This window comes from Oryzias latipes, chromosome 13 (assembly GCF_053564925.1).
Source record: "Oryzias latipes strain Hd-rR chromosome 13, Olatipes_Hd-rR_3.1".
Classification (NCBI taxonomy): Eukaryota; Metazoa; Chordata; class Actinopteri; order Beloniformes; family Adrianichthyidae; genus Oryzias; species Oryzias latipes.
The window spans coordinates 27,906,851-27,926,463 of NC_136249.1; the positions used below are offsets into that span (position 1 = coordinate 27,906,851).

The window sequence follows — 19,613 nt, forward strand, 5'->3', positions numbered from 1 at the left end:
TGTGGCGACCCGCAGGTCGCAACACATTTAGTATTTTGTTTTGGGGGGGAAATAAGATAATGGAAAGTTAGAATTATGCATTTCTGTCATATTCATACATAAAGCTAATTATAAGCGATATAAATGCCATTTTCAATTTTGTGGGAAAGACATGTAAATAATATGTTGCGTTTCCTGAATTATTATTCAATCTTCAAATAGCTCATTCGATTCATGTGTCCCATAAATTAAATAACGATGTCGAACTCAAGCCCCCAACACTCAAGCCGCCACGCTTCTCTTATTTTGAAGTCAATGTGACTTCCGGAAAGCGGCGCGCTTGATTTGTCTTCCAATGAGTCCACAGCGGCTAGGTTTTTAACTGCTTGTGTTTTTCACTTTCGAAGTTTTCTTTATCTTTTCATGTATGTTATATTATTAGTACCGACGGTCCCAGGGATCAGTATCAACCCGGGGGTTGGGGTCCACTGTTCTGTCGCACTCGAGCTACAAGGCTGTCACACGTCTCTTATTTTGAAGTCATTGTGACTTCCGGAATGCTGCGCGCGCTAGATTTGTTTTCCCGTGAGTCCATAGCGGCTAGTTTTTAACTGCCTGTGTTTTTCACTTTCAAAGTTTTCTTTAGCTTTTCGTATATGTTATTATGGACGTTTTTTCGTGACATGCAGGCTTTCATTCTTAGATTTCGTGTTGGTGAGTCACGATCTAATTAGAGTCACTATTTGTTTCGATTTTTCTACTTTTTAAGTGATTATCAAAGTGTTATTTCGCCTGACAACAGGGAGCTAGTTAGCTTGGGGCTAAATGTTGTTACGGTTCAAGCAAAATTATACCCACTTATAGCAAATAACATGTTAATATATATAGTGTATTATTCATTTCTTAGGCCATTATATATTTTAGTTAGTTGATACTTTGATGAGCTTCCTAATTAGTCTATTTTAAAAGTGTTTGTTTGTCTGTACTAGAAACACTTGTTGTTGAGAGAGCTTGTTTTCTTCTCAGGTGTGGGCCATAAACAAACCTTTGCTGTTGTTTGGGTCGCCTGGAAAAGACACAACTCTAACTAACATGTATAATATTTTTAAGGATGACGTTTGGAAAGGTAAGACGTTATAAAAGCTACATTAAAAAGTGATTATTAAATAAACTGATATTAAATCTCAGATTGATGTTTCAAACTGTGGAAGTTAATTTTAGCAGCAGCAAAGACAAAAGCATCACATATTATTTTGTATCATGTACTTATATTATAGCTCTTGTTTTCGAGCTGGGACCTCTTGACCCCAACTGGTTTGAGGTGCTGACAGCAGAAGCATCTGTTATTGAGGGAAGCCTGTCTGATCAAGAGGATCTTTGTGCGAATCAAGAGGGAAACTCCAAGGATACTCTAGAAAAACCTGCAGTGGAAAGTCAGCTCTTTTCTACCCCAAAGGTTTTCCGACACAGTCGAGTGGTGTCACCTCAAACTGAGGATGAGCAGTCATTCACATTACCACAAGGTGAGAGTTGACAGTTTGGCTTTAATGACCCACTCCGATGAAAATTGTGTTTTTGACATGTTCTTGTGGCGTTTTTCTCATGATGGAGGACATAAATTAAGAACATTAAGCTTAAAATTGTATATCTGAGTATTTATTCATTCAAATCTTTGTGAATCAGGAGCAAAAAAGAAATACAATAAGAAAAAGCTTGCATGTGTGACATACAAGTTACAATCTTCCTGCTCCACTCCATTCCGATCCATCCACATGTAGATACGTAGATCGATGTACGTCTTCGTTTTCCTCATCTAAACTGGCATCTGGCTCAAAACTGTTTACCTGGGGGGTATTCCAGAAAGCAGCTTATGCTAGCTCCCACGGTAAATTTGAGGCTATGGAAGTTGATAACTTCAGCTTTCGGTTCCAGAAATGGAGGTATGTTTCAGGGTAGGTCAAGTTGCCATAGCAACTCATTCTCTGAACATAACCTGGTCCGGAGCAGGTTTAGTTGAAGCTTAGTTTGTTTACAGAGAGGTGAAGCAGTATGACGTGTCCATTTGAAGATGATTTAGTGGATGAAGAAGCTCAGATAATACTTTTTCCACCGTGAGAGGGTGATAAGACCACATATGGATGTTGGAAAAATAAACTTTTTTACTTTGATCCAACTTAATTATTTGCTTCAGTTAAGATAAATCATTTTTTTGTTAGGTCACCTTAAAAACAACACGTAGTTTTCAGACAATTATTTTACTTTCATTCAAATTAATTCAATTAAGTAGGTGTAACTTTGGTGCTGCTGTTAGATCGGCACCGCAAGGGGATTCTGGGATATCAGTCCCTTTGCCTGCCTGGACGGATTTGGGTTTAAGTGAGGGTTTTTGTCCAAATGAGTTTAGTTGTTTATCTGTTTTACTGTGTTTTGCCGAGTTATTTTGTCCTACTATGCTTAAGCCTTTGCACCATGAGTGAGAGGCAGGGAGAGGATGATGAGTTTATACAGCACCCCTACAGTCATGTAGTGTAATGTCAAGGTTAGAAAAGTTCTACATGAATTTCTGTAAAACGCATTTAGAGTTTTGTTCTTTTTTTTGTTATACAAATGAGCATATCTGCCGGCTCAAACTTAGACATATGAGAGTTCAAGAATTATATTTAATTAAGATGGAAAAAAGATGAATTGAATTAGAGTAATGTGACATTTAGTTAGATAAATATGTAAATTTGAGTTGCATATATATATAACATACGTAAGAAAATTAGGTTAAATTTAACTCAATTACTTGTTACCAATAGAAGTAATTCATTTAAGTTGGCAAAATTGGATAAGTTATATATGCGTCACAAGGAAAATGGAAATAAGATCAGAAATCGTGCGTTTACTTTGTTCTTTTTTTTCATGCAGAAACTCTTATTGCTGATGCAGCAGTGTTACTTTTTTGATGGACCTATAATCTTCATACGACGTCATTAAAATGTCCGACTCCGTCTCACAAAAGTGTAGCGCTCTCTTTTTTTTCTCCACACGTTTCTACGGTGACTCCAGAAATCGGCGATCTATTGAGAATGTCTTTATATATCTGCTGTGCACGAGCATTAACCCAGGGTTACCAAGTCAAGAGTAATTACGCTAACTCATATCCGGTCTTTTGCAACCGACATACCTCGAGTAAGCAAGTTCAGGCGGATTTCAGCCAGAGTTCAGGGTTAAATTCAGGCTAGTTTAAACATGCCTCCTGGAATCCCCCCCTGGATGGCTGGAATATATCTTGGCATTTTGTTTTGCAGCTGTATAGTTTGGGGAGGTATTTGGGCGTGTAAGCAGTGGATGAGGGTTAAGTAGTGGGAGGCTTACTCCACACCCACAACTCAGAGGAGCATTTCTGGTTAAATGTCAGGTTTTTAACTGAGACGGCATAATCATAATTAAAAGGCTACTGGGAGCACTTTTACAAAAGATAACTGGAGTGGAACTGTGAAATACATTATAATAAAATGCATTTCGTTAACAGACATTAAAAGATTATAATTGATTTCATAACAATTTTCTTAAAAAAATATACTGACATGTTTTGGAAATGATGAATTGCAAAATTTACAACTACTTTTCTTCTTCTGGATTACCATTTAGGTAAGGGAGCATTGCCGTGGAGTAAAACCCAAAGCCCTTGTTTGTTTCAACTTACAACACAGGGGTGAGTGTAACCTTTAGATGCTGGGCGATATGGCCAAAAAATGAAATCTCAGATTTTGTTCATTCCAAAATCGATTTGGGATTTTAATAATTTTTTCCCCCCTTACTTTTACTTTCTTTAACAAATCTACAAAATGATAGAATTTAATTAACACATTTTTTCAGCTTTAAATGTTACCAAGGCACTTTTAATAAAGCTTCATACAAAGTGCCTCTTATTGTATTTATAAAATAAAGTTTTATGAATGTTCCATGAATTAATTTTGTTGCGTTTATTCGCCATGTCTTAAAGTCAGCTCGGGTAAAACAGCCCGTTTGCATAGCATGATGATAGCATCGTAGCATCAGTGTGTAACAACACCGCTGTCTCCAAATCAACACTTTTTATTAAACTTTCTGGTGCTGCTGTAAGTCCAACAGGTTTATCCTCCAGTTCATTCTGGATCCGGTTAAAAATCCTCATATGTTCCGCTGCTTCATCAGCTGAAAAGCTACACGGAGGCAACCAGCAGAAGTTAGGGGGGTGCTTCTCGCTGCGTCTACACTAGTTTTTGTTTTTTTCAGCCTTGCGGACGTAGCTCCTCTTTGCTTGTTGCTGTTATCACTTCTGCAGCAGACTGACTTTACTCTGAACAACGGAAGCACAAGAGAGCTGGGAAAATAAAACCAAAAAAATCTTTCAGAAAAACAACAAATTCGAATGAATCGGTTAATTGCCCAGCCCTATCCTGTTGTTACTGTCACTGCCGCATCTGTTTTTCTGCTGTTGACCACGTAAATGGCATTTTTGCTCTTTTCAGTGTCTCGGGTGAAAAATGCGACGTTTTTCAGCCTCAAAGTGACGACAGTTTTGGTCAGTTAACCATCACTCTGCTCAAACTTGGTGAATTCCTTATATGTGATCAGTATTTAGGAATGTCAGATGTTTTCTTTTTTTCATATTTCTACAGATTTACTATCAACACCAAATAAATCAACAGTAAGTATCATAAAAAGGTTACTTATTTGTGTTCTGGAAGTATCTTTTTAGAGATTAAGCTAGAGTCAGGATTAGTTCTTCTGCCTTGCGACATTTGTTTCTTCTTGTTTTGTTAATAACAAAGACCAGCTATGCCAAGCACATCTCTGAAAGTCTTGGTGCACAAATAAACCCCGACATTTCATGGACCAGTTCTTTGAATACACCACCAGCAGTTCCCTCCACCTTGATTCTGTGTAAGTGAAAGAAGAATTCCAGTTATGGGTCTAAAGATCTGTCTTGTCAATAGATTGTTGTCTTTTTATTGTTTTTTTTCTTTTTCTTTTTTAGCTAGAGCCGATAATAAACCTTGTACAGGGAATGCTCCCACAGACGGAAATATTGTAGTGAGTACTCTGATCAAGCAATCAGAACTAAAACTATATGTGTGTAAGGTTTTTTTGCAAATTAATTCCTATGAAACTTTTTCCTTTTGCTCCTAGTTTGTACGAAAGCTTTTCCCTTCTCTCTCTAAGTCATCTGCAAGCAAAGCATCAAAAAACAATGATCCCATTGCTTTTCAAGGTAATGACCCTTTTTTAATACACATTTTTACATTTATTAGTAGGTTTGAATTTTTAAAACATTACAATGCATTTTACTTTACTTTTGGTTCCTTAAGCCCAGATGGCAAACTTGTGTTATAACATGTCATTTAAACGTTTTGTCTTTCTCTAATTGTAGGTCCACATTCCCCCAAATTCGATCCTGAGACTTTCTCAAACCAAGAAGAGCGTGTTTGGCAACAGAAGCTTCCAGACGCTATTGAAGATGGAGACGTTCGCAGCGCAGTAGCAGATGTTCTTGATGGAGCTGAAGATGCCCTCTCTATTTTCTTTGCTAATAGTAGCTCAGCTCTGAGAAAAGTGAAGCCTGAGAGGACTAAACGAAAACAAATCCTTCAGGCAAAAGAGAATGCCTACAGCTCAAAAGATGACTTGACTGGAAGCAAAGCCAGTTCGGATGAAGAGGGAAACGGTCATCTAGAACCGGGTGGATGTAGCTTGTCTCCACTTTTGAAAATGGGACATGCTGCGACCAGCCAGTGGTCACCCCTGAGCTTATCTGAAATCCCACTTTGTTCAGTGGGAGGCAATGTTGTACAAGAGCAACTGCAGGGAGAAGCTAATTCAAGTCAATTCTCAGGTCCATCTAAGGAAATCCAAAATGCTGAATTCCAGAGCAAAAAGAGATTTGTTGACACAGTTGGGATTCCAGAACCTCAGTCCATGAAAATAAATTCATCTGTTGAAATTCCATGTTCTGGTAAGATATTTTCTATTTGATGAGTGCACAGATGTCAGACAAAAACTTTGCTATTGTAGTTCATGTTTTTTTCTTTCTTGTGGTTTCTTTTAGAAGGATTGTGCGTCGGAAAGGTGGAGAGTGCACCAAACAATACAGACTGCTGCAACGCAGGGAAGACTGAAGGACTCAAACAAAATCAACCTGTGGAAGTGAATCTGGTCGGCACGGTAAAAACTAACATGTCGCAGCTTTGTAGAGAATTTGCACAAGATTTTAGCCAAATACCTGAATCTCGAGATCACTTCTCGCCATCGGCTTGTCTCTCAGCCATGAAAAAAGCAAAACAGAAAGCAGGAGAAGGCAACCCTCACCATCAGTGTAATAGCATCTCTAATTCAATGTTTCCCATCTCTGATGTTCCTGTAAACGACAGCGGCTTTCATTCTGCCATTGTAAACGGCACTAATCTCACTGCATCGTCGTTCTCAGAAAATATTGGCCTTAGTCGAACACATACAGAGCTCAAATCAGAGTTTCACACTGAAACTGTCTTTCCACCAACAAAGGCCTTTCCTGAAACCTGGCCTTCAGGTACTAAAGCTGACATTGAGCTGATCAGTGCAGAAACGTCTAAAGAAAAGGAGGTGGACCCTGGAAGAGCGAATAAGTCTCCCACAGACGTCACTATCCAGCAACCGAGTAGAACGGGTGATATTCACAGCATTGCAATAAATGATCCGAAACACGACGGACAGACAAAGAAAACATCAACTTCTCTCCCTGCTGCGCATTCACTAGGATTCAAAACTGCTTCAAATAAAGGGATACACATTTCCTCAGCCAGCCTAAAAAGAGCCAAGCAGATCTTCAAAGAGACTGAAAGTGAAACGGCTTTTTATGATCAACCTACCACATCTGATTGTGACACTACAAAAAGAAGCACAAATAATAAAACTGGGAACATTTCAACTTTTTCTTTAAAGCCAACTCAAACTTCGATAACAGAAACATTTGGTAGCATCACCCCCCAGCTAACTGCATCACAAACAGACGATGTGACTGAACTTTGTTCTCTCCTGGAACAAACAGACAGCCAGTTTGAACTGACACCTTTCAAAACCCTAAAAGCAAAGCAACAAGACGATGGAAACTCACCACAAAAAGCTGACAAAGAACTGGACCCTGATTTTCTTGCTGGCATAGATTTTGATGATAGTTTTAGTTCAGATTTATTACAATGTGCAAGAAACGAAAACATATCTCCCTCCTTAAAGGACAACTGTCAAGACGAGGCATCTGTTGTTTCAGATGATCCACAAAGAGCGGTGCAGGCTAGCAAACTACAAAGCAAGGTGTCTGGTGTTGCTTTTAAGACTGCTGGAGGAAAAGTTTTAAGAGTTTCCGACAAGTGTCTAAGCAAAGCTAAGGCTTTGTTTGCGGATTTGGATGGGTTTACGACAAATCGAGAGTCATCAAGCAACAAAAGCACAGAAATTGGTTTCAACACCAAACAAAAATGCGCCATGGATCCAAGTAGGTGCACGAAGAATCCAACATATACAGTCAAAGAGGATGTTCATGCTGAAAGAGTTGGGAATTGTTTTAAAAACCACGAAGAGTTAGCTTCTGAGAATGAAAAGCCTCAGACTCCTAAACAACATGTCAGTGGATGCTCTGTGACTGAAAACGCCAAACTGCTACCATGTCGCATAAAAGAACCACACCTGGAAATGGTGAAGGTGGATAGCAACCAACTGAAGGCTTTGAAAATGACTGCTCCTTTTCATAGAAACTCATTTTCTGCTTCAAAGCCAGATCCTTCCCTGCTGTGCATTACTTCAAAGACTATTGACTCTAATGAGAACTGCCCTGCTGCTGCTGCTGCTGCTGGATTTTGTACTGCAGGTGGGAAAAAAGGTTTTGTGTCAACGGACAAAATGGAATATTGTGAATACCTTTTGAAAGAAATCCATACACCTGAGAATGGAAAAGGACAATTGGAGGAAAACAAGAGTACATCAAAGGCAGCAAATCCTACTGATCAGGGTTTGCAGCCAAAAATATGTGGATTTCAGACAGCTGGTGGGAAAGAACTTACTGTGTCGTTTGCAGCTTTGAAGAAAGCACAAGAACTGTTCAGTGAAAATGAAGGAGTCAACGAAAAAAAACGTGTTTTAATACTTCCTTCAAGGATTCCAAGTACTGAGTCTTCTGGGTTTTGTACAGCAAATGGTAAATCTGTGGGTTTCTCATCTCAGGCTCTACAGAAGGCTAAGGCGTTCTTCAGCGACATTAGCGTGAATACAGTTCAGCCCGGTGTTTCAGACGCAGGAACCGTAAAGAAACACAAAGATGTCCCATGCAACGGGGAGAAAATGTATTCTGCTTTCACAGCTTCAAATGAAGCAGATGCCTACGCGTCAGAGGAGCATCAGTTAAAATCAAAGCATCTTTTAAAGGACTTTGACTTGGTTTCAGACAAGGAAATGCAAGAGGCAGATGTGTTCTTGGAAAACGATGTGTGTGTTGAAAATGCAGTATTTCCAAAAGATCAGGAGTGTCAACCTCCTCTTAGTGAGATGGGCAATGAGAAGATATCTAACCCAGGTCAAAGAGCAACTCTGAACTTTTCTGAGCCTGTAAGCGGATGTCCGGAAGACCTGTTATCCTTTCAAAAGGTTGGATTTCAGACTGCAGGTGGAGCAAAAGTTCATGTGTCAACAACAAACTTAATAAAGGCAAAACACCTCTTTAAAGACTTGGATGATTTGGTTTCAGACAAAGAGATGCAAGAGGCAGATGTGTTGTTGAAAAGCGATGTAGATGCAGAAAATGGAGTATTTCCAAAAGATCAGGAGTGTCAACCTCCTCTTAGTGAGACGGGCAATGAGGAGACGAGGTCTGATCCAGGTCAAAGAGAAAGTCTCAACTTTTCTGAACCTGTAAGTGGATGTCCAGAAGACCAAAATGTGGACATGTTATCCTTTCAAAATGTTGGATTTCAGACTGCAGGTGGAGCAAAAGTTCATGTGTCAACAACAAACTTAATAAAGGCAAAACACCTCTTTAAAGACTTGGATGATTTGGTTTCAGACAAAGAGATGCAAGAGGCAGATGTGTTGTTGAAAAGCGATGTAGATGCAAAAAATGGAGTATTTCCAAAAGATCAGGAGTGTCAACCTCCTCTTAGTGAGACGGGCAATGAGGAGACGAGGTCTGATCCAGGTCAAAGAGAAAGTCTCAACTTTTCTGAACCTGTAAGTGGATGTCCAGAAGACCAAAATGTGGACATGTTATCCTTTCAAAATGTTGGATTTCAGACTGCAGGTGGAGCAAAAGTTCATGTGTTCAGTTTCAGTGGAAATAAAGCAGACATTTCCCAGAAATGGACGACTGAACGGAATCAAGACAAAGTTGATGACAAAGACAAAATACATTTTGGCTTCCAAACTGCAGGTGGAGCAAAGGTTCATGTATCAAAAACAAACCTAATAAAGGCAAAACACCTCTTTAAAAACTTGGATGATTTGGTTTCAGACAAAGAATTGCAAGAGGCTGATGTGTTGTTAGAAAATGTTGATGTGGATGCAGAAAATGCAGTATTAACAAAAGATCAGGAGTGCCAGCTTCCTCTTAGTGAGGGGGCCAATGAGATGGTAAGATCTAGTCCAGATGAAAGGGGAAGTGGACCTTCTGAGGACACAAACCAAAGAATTCTTCCAAATGTGGACTTGTTATCCTTTCAAAATGTCGGATTCCAGACTGCAAATGGAAAGGCAGTCACATTCTCATCTGAATCTCTCAGAAAAGCAAAATCTATGTTTAATGGATGTGAAGCACCTGCAGACAAAACGCTCCCAACACCACTGCAATCCAAGGCCAGTGTCCTGCCCTTCAGGGGAGGATTTTGTTCAGCAAGTGGGACGCCTGCATCAGTGTCATCTGAGGCCGTTTCCAAAGCTAAAAGTCTGTTCAGTGACATCAGTTTAAGTGGAAATAAAGCAGACGTTTCCCAGACATGGACAACTGAACAGAATCGAGACAAAGTTGATGACAAAGAAAAAATACATCTTGGCTTCCAAACTGCCGGTGGAGCAAAAGTTCATGTGTCTAAAAAGAACTTAATAAAGGCAAAACACCTCTTTAAAGATGAGGATGATTCAGCTTTAAAGGCTGCACAAAGGACAGACTTTAGTTTGTACAACAGCAGTGAAACATCGTCACCTTTGAGGAAAACTACCGGGCTGACTGCTGATCTTTCCAAACAAGATCAGAGAATAATGGTGAACCCCTCTGAGGGCCCTGCAGATGGATGGACTGAAAGCAAAACCACATCAGTAAAAGAAAAGGCGAATGTTCTGCTGCACCAGAACGCAGGCTTTCAGACGGCCAGTGGAAACGCAGTCGTAGTTTCAAGTGAAGCCCTAAAAAGAGCAAAAGCCCTGCTCAGTGAAGGGGAAGAAGTTGCAACTCCTCCTCTTTGCAAGATTCCAGTCTCTGCTTCAAGTGGGTTTTTTGCAGCAAGTGGAAAAGCTGTGACTTTCTCATCGAAGGCCTTACAGAAAGCGAAAAGTCTTTTCAGTGACATCAGAGCCGATGGCCCTGATTTTACAGACACAAGGAGCGTCAAGCAGAAACAAGAAGATGCCCCAGGCTTGAAAGACAAAATGCTCTGTGGCTTTACATCTGCAGGAGGAAGAGTATGTGTGGCAGAGAGAAGTCCAGCAAAAACAGACAATCTTGTGGCGGAAGTTGCTGATGATTGTCGCTCTGACTCCTCTGGCTTCAAAAAATTGGATCTATTTAATGTAAAAGATGTACGTAGAAGTTCAGATGTGGATCTTTCCAATTTGGCTCCATCAGAGGCTGCTGTTCAAAGTGAGAACTACAAACCGGAAACGTCACACGTGATGGTCTGCAACTCACATCATGAAAGCGGCAGCAACACATCTAGAAACACAAGAGCTGAGGAGTCTTCAGCTCTGATCTTTCAGTCCCTGAACCTCACCGGCTGCACAGAAACCCAGCACAGGCTTCTGGCCCAGGAGGCTTTGGACTGCACAAAGGCTTTGCTGGAAGACGAGGATCTGGCTTGCCTACGCTTCTCTCCTGCTTCACAAAATGCACTAAAGCAAGATTACCCACAAACCACCAGTGGGACTGAAGCAGAAGAAAAAGGACCAAGAAAAAGATTGATTGGGGATCCAGATCCAACTGGTAAGTGAGAAAATGTCCGAAACCTTTTCAGAATTTCATTAATCAGAGCAGAATAGTTTTTTCTTAATGTTTTAATACTTTTTGAGCTTTAACAGCATTTTGGAAGCTCATGGTGCTTGGAAAGCACTAAAACCTCATCAGATGAGCAGAAACAGAAAAACTTCAGTCCCAGATTTTAACATGCTTCATTTGACACATTAATAACAAATTGTTGCATGTTTGTGATGTAGGTCAGCCTCCTCTAAAAAGACAATTACTGGAAGAATTTAACCAGACTGATGATGGTTCAAAAGACTCAGCACTCCAGCCTGTGAAAAGCTGTCCTCTTGGTAAGTCACTTGCATTGAAATGTGAGCATTAGAGAATATTCTGCTCTCTTTTCTCATTGCTTCATCTGTTCTTGACATGAATAAGGATTTCAGTTTGTCTTTACTTTTTCCTCTATCTTTTCTCTTTTGTTTATTTTAAATAAAGAAACTTTATGTATAGTTCTGTCTTTATCATAAAGATATTTATTCGCATTAGTTCCTGTCAGTGATCATCTTGATGATTCATATTTAATCCCACCCTGCACAGCATTCATAATTCCTTCTGAAGTCAAATGTTTCCTCACTTGGTATTATTTTTAATCGTTCTTAATTTAAAGCTTTTAGACTTCATTTAATTTAAATAATAGCATCTTGATTCATTTAAGCAGCAACATCTGTCTGCATACTTTTATTTATTATGTGCTCACATTTAGTGTAGAAACGTGTTAGAATGTGTTGCCATGGTGAATTCTTATATATGAGCTTTCTGCATACGTGGGATAAACTCAGTCTTCTCCCAGTCAGAGTAGATTCCGCTTCAACCTTTCTGAAACGGAAACTTTCCAGTTTCTTAGTGAGTTCAGGCTCTGCTAAACCTCCTTTTTAAAATAGGCACCAGATATTTTTTATTTTCTTATTGTCATATATTTTAAAGTGTTGAGGTTGAGTGTTGAGTTCCTTTGTCATGTACACATACTTTTTTTTTGCTTTTCAGGTTTAATGAAGGACAGAGGAGTTTTCAAGTACAGTTCAAGTCTTTATCCAAACATCACAAAACCTCACTAGTAAGTTCCTGCTGCATTTTCAGGTCTCAAATCTAGTTTTCCAGCTTTGAAAAGCTGAATAAGACCGTAGAAGGCATTAAATTGCCTTAGGTTCTAATGAGTCTTAAATGTTTTCTTGTCAACGCAAAAAAAACAGTTTTCAGGTTGTGTTGTGCCATACGATGGTGAACTGGTTGTTTAACCCCAACTAACTAATGAGCTCATGTTCATCCGAGCGGGAAAAGGGCAGGGCTCCAGACTAACTTTTTTCACTAGGAGCACTGTGGCCCCCAACTGAAAATTTTTGGGGCACAACCAGAAAATTTAGGGGCGCATACCGTAAATCAACATGCTAACCAAATCTACTAATTTCCACTGTATTACGAATAAATACTTTAATAATAGATGCAGAAATTACAATGTGCTGTTTCAAATTCAGTGTCATATTTTATTCTGCACTTTTGAAGATGCAACAACAAGCTAAACTGACAGCACCATCGCTGTCATGACAGTACAAATAGTAAACAAAATACCATACATTTAGAATAAAAAAAAGTTTTTAGTAACAAAGTGATTACCGTAGTAACCTTTCGGTCATTTCACAGTTTCAAACAATACTTAAATGTATGTAAACATTAGGGGATGGAAATTCATGTTGGCGACACCAAATAGGTGCAGCCAAGATGCACAATAAGCGTGTTTGAGATCACCCAGATGGACGCAACGCTGCGCAGATCACCTGATGTGAGACGTATATTTTTGTTTTTGCTCCAACAACTGTCAATCATCACAAAAATTTCAGGAGAAAGGGGTGGGAGCAAGGGGCAAACCTACCCGGACACAGCTGGAAACTGAACTGACTGAAAGCTGCCCTACAGGCTACAAAACAATGCATTATGGGACATGTGTCCTGATGGGTTTTTGTAGTTCAGTGATCAATTAAAATAATTGAAAATACCAATTGATTAAAAAAAGGCTACATCCATTACAAAACATTAAAATAATTACAAAAGATGTAATATCACAGGTCATACTTAGGGGGAGAGGCATATTAAAACTAAATTGGTTAAGGACTACAACTTCCTGTTGTCCTTCAGTCTCGCTTTAGCTTCGCCTTCATGCCCCCCCATCCCCGGGCCTGGTCACCCCAACGATCCAGGTGCGGTGCTGGATCATCTTAAACACGTCTATCGTTGCATTTTCCCCACATGTTTTAAGTGCGTCTAAGACTAAAGCGTGTTGTTGCTTTCACGTGTTTAAAGTTCAAGCCCTCGCATGTAGGTGTGGGACATTTATGCTCCCCAGCTGACCATCTCCTGCAGGAACATTGTGCTGCCGTAACAGCCGTGTATGAGAACCGTGGTTTGCTTCGCGAGTTTGAGACCCCTGCTGTACACTCTGGCACTGGTACACTAGCTGCAGGTTGGAAGAACGAATCAATAGTTCGCTTGCTCATAGCTCAGACGCACATATCAGGTTGTGATGATATTTGTCTCCGTTTCCTTCCCACAGATGTTTACGCGCGCTCGATTATCTGTAGGCCCCTCCCCCTCCACGCATTTTAGCCACTTACAGTGGCCATTCCCTAATCTTCTCACACGCATTGGCCGCCTCAGGCATCACTCAATGAAACGTGAGTGTGTGCTTGAGTCTCATGAGTATGTGTGCGAGTGTGTGTCTGTCTGCGTGCGTGTGCGCTCGCGTCTCATTGATTATTTCATTGCTCATTTCATTGATCATCGACGTGCCCCTTCCACGTTTAGTGTATTAAAAATACGGAGGGTGGGGGAGGCAAATTAACTGGTAGAACATGTGCGACTGGATGTAAAATTCAGTCGCACACTCAAATTTTGGTCGCAAAATGCGACCATTTGGTCGCAGTCTGGAGCCCTGGAAAAGGGGAACGTGTAAATGGAGAAACGACTTGACAATAGTGTCCAGTTTGCGAAAAGACTTCTGACCTCGGCACGATGGGGATCAAGCCAGCCGAATGACACGTGCAGAAGGTCAAGCCAGAGGTGATCTGGGTGCTGACGATGGTGACGAGTCTCAATAGGCTTGTTGACACTTGAAAGACTGTTAAGATCATATGTTGTTGGTTACTTCTTATTTGTGACCATCTGAAGATGATGACAGTTTGATTTGTTGTTTTTTTTTTTCTGGAGTAGTTTGCTGACACGAAATTTACTGATTAATAATAAATATTCAGAACAACAATGATGGTGCATGATTTATAACATGTGAGAAGTGCTACACTCTGGTTTATCATTTTAGCTTGTTCTTAGGCTATTTACTGTTTGCAAGATGTTCATTTTCTTTGTACATGCATACACAAATTGGATTTGCAATGGTCTTAAAAAGGATTCAAATGTAACTTCTGTACATCTGTAGACACCATGTGTAATTTAGTCTCTTTTTAATCTGAACAGCAACGGAAAAACCAAAACAACAACAGTACAACCTTTAACGCCAGACGACAGCAGATCGACTCGTCCCAAAATGAGCCCTTTTGTTCCTCCATTTCATAAAAATGCCAGGTCAGACGCTAGCAAGACGACAGTGATTCAACAAGCCACGAGAACGCCAGTGTTTGTTCCACCATTGAAAAAACAAAGAGCTGTCCTACAGGGGGAAAAGGATCAGAATACCAACCAGCTTCCATCTGTGACAGAATCTAACAGCATCTCTCATGTTCCTTCCACTATAAACGCCCAAGAATGCAGCAGTGCCCTTTCTATTGTCAACACTCACCCTAATAATAAGACAAACAATCCAAATGTTGATGTCAATGGTGGGTCGGTCTGCTTTGAGTCCCATGCTGTTCCAGCATTTTCTAAAGGTATGTTACTCCTTTTGAATGATCTCCATTCAAAACAGCAGAAGTAATTGGATTACTCGTGTGAACAAAATTAAAGGTTTCTTGTTTTGTGAAGTTTTTCTGAACACCGAGCTCGGACGGGACATGCAGGACATGCGGATCAGGAAGAAGAAGCGCCAGAACATTCGGCCTCTTCAAGGCAGCCTGTTTCTGACAAAAACCTCAGGAGTGGCAAAGATCCCGCTGAAAGATGCAGTGAATGGAAAAGTCCCGGCGAGATGCCCTCCGGAGCAGGTGAGGCTTAAAGACTGGTGAGCTTCTTCAACTAGCTGTTGTTCGTTTGGCTCATGTTATCTTATCCTTCTGCTCCTTGTGCAGCTTTACAGATATGGCGTCCATCGGCAAGTTTCAGGGATCACAAGCGAAACCGCCGAGTCTTTTCGCTTTGATTTGCTGCACTTTTTCAAACAAGACGTTTTGATTGATGAAGGTGGGGTTAAGCTAGCCGATGGAGGCTGCTTGATACCCAGCAAAGACGGGACAGCAGGGAAAGAAGAATTCTTTCGGTATCCTTTAAACCAATAGGATCTCATGCTAACACGAACTCTCCACATTTCATATCTGTCTAATAAATCCTATTTAAATGTGTTTTTCGCCTTAGAGCTTTGTGTGACACTCCCGGAGTGGATCCTAAACTGATCACTGAAGCATGGGGGTACAATCACTACAAATGGATCATCTGGAAGCAGGCCTCTATGGAAAAATCCTTTCCAGAAAGGATGGGGGGCATCTGTCTCACTCCAGAGCAGGTTCTACTGCAGCTGAAGTACAGGTTAATGATATAAAGCTTCATGTTCGCCTGTTTTTATGGAATACTGGTGGGTCTCTTTTGGGCAAAATGTTAGCTAGATTTGCTTTTGCTAGAGCTACAGCTAATCTCTGGAATGACCTCTCCTTTAACCTTTTAAAGCTTTGATTTTCTGTAACTGCACTAGATATGACGTGGAGGTCGACCACAGTCGCCGGCCCGCTCTTAGGAAGATCACGGAAAAGGACGACACGGCAGCCAAAACGCTCGTCCTTTGTGTTTGTGGGATCGCCTCCAAAGGAGGTGGAGCGAGCGGCTCAGAAAGTTCGGATCCCAAGACGCAGGCTCCAACTGCAGTTGTTTGGCTGACCGATGGATGGTACGCCATTAAAGCCCAGCTGGACCAACCTTTGACAGCCATGCTGAACAAGGGCCTCCTGGCTGTTGGGGGTAAATTGATCACCCATGGGGCCCAGCTGGTGGGGTCACAGGATGCTTGTCCCCCTCTGGAAGCACCTGAGTCGCTCATGCTAAAGGTATTTTACGGGTTAAAATGATCAAATAATTTGCCAAACAACCACATAAGAAGAATTTTGTTATTTAGATTTGTGCCAATAGCACCAGACGGGCACGGTGGGATACAAAACTGGGATTCCACAGAGATCCCCGACCATTCCTGCTTCCAATCGCTTCTTTGTTTAGCAACGGAGGGCCGGTAGGATGTGCTGACGTCGTCGTACTGAGAAGCTACCCTGTACAGGTTTGTTTACTTCAGCATTGTTGTGGTGCATCTTTTGGTCATGAAGGCTTAAAGCTAAATCCCCGTGCATTTGAATGACATTTTCCAGTGGATGGAGAGAAAAGCGGATGGAGGCGTCGTGTTCCGGACGACCCGAGCAGAAGAGAAAGAAGCCAGGCGATTTGATGAAATGAAGCATAAAGCAATGGAAGTGCTGTTTGCTAAGGTCCAAGCTGAATTTGAAAACGAGGAGAGAGGTAAACATTTGTATTTGAATGTTTTAAAGACCCACTCCGATAAAGATTGTGCCACTCGTGTCCTTGTGGCATTTTTCTCATGATGGAGGACCTAAATAAAGAAAGATGATCTTAAATTGTTCTTTATTCAGTCTTAAATCAGGAGCAGACACAAAAATGTTGTTTGAAAAAGCTTGTAAGTGTGATGTACAAGTTATTGCAGCGGGCCACAAGCTCCCTGCTCTGCTCCACTCTGATGCATCCGCTTGTAGAAGACTAGATCCATGTTCGTCTGGATAGCTCCAATATTGTTCACAACTTTTGTTGCACCGGTAATGTTAGGCTGGGGGTGTGATGGGCTGTAAGCTAGCAGGAGAGGATATAAACAGAAGGCTCTCAGCAATGGGAAGGGGAAAGGGGGGGGCAGAATCCCAACACCGTGGAGGCAAATTTTCAATGAACTCCTGCCGCTCTGCAGAAACTGTCCTTGAAAACGTCAGTTTTTGATTTTGCCTAAAAATTGTGTACGGTAATCATAATTAAAAGACCCCTGGGAAGGCTTTGACATCAGATCTAAAAATGAACAGGGATTTTAAGTCCAAACTGAAGTTGAATAAGCTTTACATAAATGTTTCTTCTTCAGAGAAAAACAAGTCTCTGCGACGAAAGCAGAATCTGGACGTTGCAAAGTTGCAGGATGGCGAGGAGCTGCATGCAGCTGTGGGAGATGACCCAACTTACCTCGAGGTGACTTTTTCTTTCCAGTTTGTTGCCTTTATTTCTCATGAAAATGTGTTTTTGTTTTTTTATTGAACTGCTCATTTTTGTGCTGTAGGCTCATTTAAGTGAACAACAGCTGCAGACTCTTCACGCCTACAAACGTTCACTGATGGAGAGGAAGCAGGCCGAGCTGCAGGATCGTTATCATCGAGCTTTGGAAGAAGACGACCAAGAAATCAAATGTCCAAAAAGAGACGTGACTCCGGTGTGGAGACTTAGTGTTGCTGACTCTTTGGGCCCACCCAGCTGTGGTATCTCCCCTTTTTCTAAATGTATGTTCAACATTCAAAGTGTCACACACACTGATGTGGTACGTTCTGTTTCTCGTCCATATAGTTTACCAGCTGAGTCTCTGGCGACCTTCCTCAGATGTCGAGTCTTTATTGAAGGAAGGTGGTCGATACAAAGTTTATAACCTCGCCACTGCAGAAGGAAAGAAGAGAAGCAGCCATGAAACCGTTCAGCTCACTGGAACCAAGAAAACACAGTTCCAGGTCCTGCAGGTACCAAAGCAAACGAGCAGCTTTCTGCACAGCTGGAACAGTATTATTGAAGATAAATATATTATTAATATTTAACTTATTCACACAGGCATCACAGCAATGGATGTCAGAACGTTTTCAACCAAGGGTCTCCACAGACTTTGAGAGTCTTCAGAATCCAGATTTCCGACCTCTGTGCGGAGAGGTGGATCTCTCCGGATATGTCGTCAGTGTCATAGATGCACAGGGTTGGCGCTTTATTTATTTTTTTGCGTTTTTTGTGGAGTGCATTATCAACTAAATAATAACTTGTGGTTCTGAAATCAGGTTCCTCTCCTGCGTTTTATCTGGCTGACGGGAAACTGAACTTGGTGAAGATCCGCTGCTTTAGTAGCCTGTCCCAAACCGGCCTGGAGGATGTGGTCAAACCACGTGTCCTGTTGGCTCTAAGCAACCTCCAGCTCAGGGGTCAGTCCATGTTCCCCACTCCTGTTGTGTATGCTGGAGATCTGACGCTCTTCTCCATAAACCCCAAAGAAGGTCATCTACAGGAATCCCTCAGCCAGTTAAAGAACGCTATTCAGGTACAGTTTCAAAATATTCAGAAAAAAAACTACACCTCTCATCCCCAAATACCACATCTATGTGAAATTTGGAGAGAAAGTATGGTAACTTATTTGTTACTGCAGTTTGCCTCCTGTAAGAGTTTATATTTACTGCGTGTTTTATTTTGTTTGCAGCATGAAGCAAACTTTCATGTAAACGCCGAAGAGAAACTATCACATTTGATCAAATCTGGTCGCTCCAGTTTTGTCTCCCCTATGACTGTGAAACAGCAAACTCTGCCTTTGTCGTCTGACAAAAAGGACCAATCAAAGGCAAGTCTGAGTTTCCCTTCATGCTGGACTAATTATTACCTATCTGCTGCACAGTTAAAGTTTTGTTTTTGCTTTTTATTCAGGTTACATTACAGAAACCAATCAGAAGCCCGGGATCCGTCACTCCCGTCAGTAAAAACCCTCAAGCAGAAACATCTTCAACAAAAAAAGACCCCAAAATCCTAAAAAGAAGAAGAGCTTTAGATTATCTGTCTCGCATCCCCTCTCCACCACCTCTCTCAGTTCTGGACTCCGTTTCATCTCCATGTGTAAAAAAAACCTTCAACCCTCCTCGGAGATCTGGAACAGCCAACGAGTTCAGAACGGAAAAAGCTATAAAGCCCACAGACTCACTGGTTGAGGATCAGTGGGTGAATGATGAAGAACTGGTTATGATTGACGCTCAGGCACTACATGTTGGTGGCTTAATGTAAGTTCTCTGTATTCAGACAAGATGCTTTTAAAAATACATTTAAAACTGTACAAATTGTAAATATAATGATTGAAGTTTATGTAAATGTTGTTTTATCTTCAAATTTGATGCATTAAAGTGTTGAAACTGATTTGCATTTTTAATATCAGCAGTTGTGTATTTGTTAGCTGACATATCGGTCAGTTAAATTCAACAGATTATTATTA

At 41.0% G+C, this 19,613-nt stretch overlaps 1 protein-coding gene across 1 annotated transcript; it reads left to right on the top strand.

Annotated features, from left to right (window-relative positions):
* Positions 1 to 552: 552 nt before the first annotated feature.
* On the top strand, positions 553 to 19,537 carry brca2 (BRCA2 DNA repair associated). The gene is made up of 27 exons (XM_011482350.4): positions 553 to 693; positions 1,006 to 1,105; positions 1,257 to 1,502; positions 3,616 to 3,679; positions 4,479 to 4,531; positions 4,629 to 4,657; positions 4,782 to 4,893; positions 4,988 to 5,043; positions 5,140 to 5,221; positions 5,381 to 5,962; positions 6,056 to 11,161; positions 11,392 to 11,490; positions 12,185 to 12,254; positions 14,663 to 15,072; positions 15,167 to 15,345; positions 15,430 to 15,617; positions 15,713 to 15,883; positions 16,047 to 16,395; positions 16,464 to 16,619; positions 16,708 to 16,855; positions 17,478 to 17,581; positions 17,670 to 17,865; positions 17,951 to 18,117; positions 18,206 to 18,344; positions 18,424 to 18,680; positions 18,837 to 18,974; positions 19,058 to 19,537. Exons 2-27 carry the CDS (start codon positions 1,072 to 1,074, stop codon positions 19,406 to 19,408), a joined length of 9,486 nt encoding a protein of 3,161 aa, XP_011480652.1. The 5' UTR covers positions 553 to 693; positions 1,006 to 1,071; the 3' UTR covers positions 19,409 to 19,537.
* Positions 19,538 to 19,613: the final 76 nt, after the last annotated feature.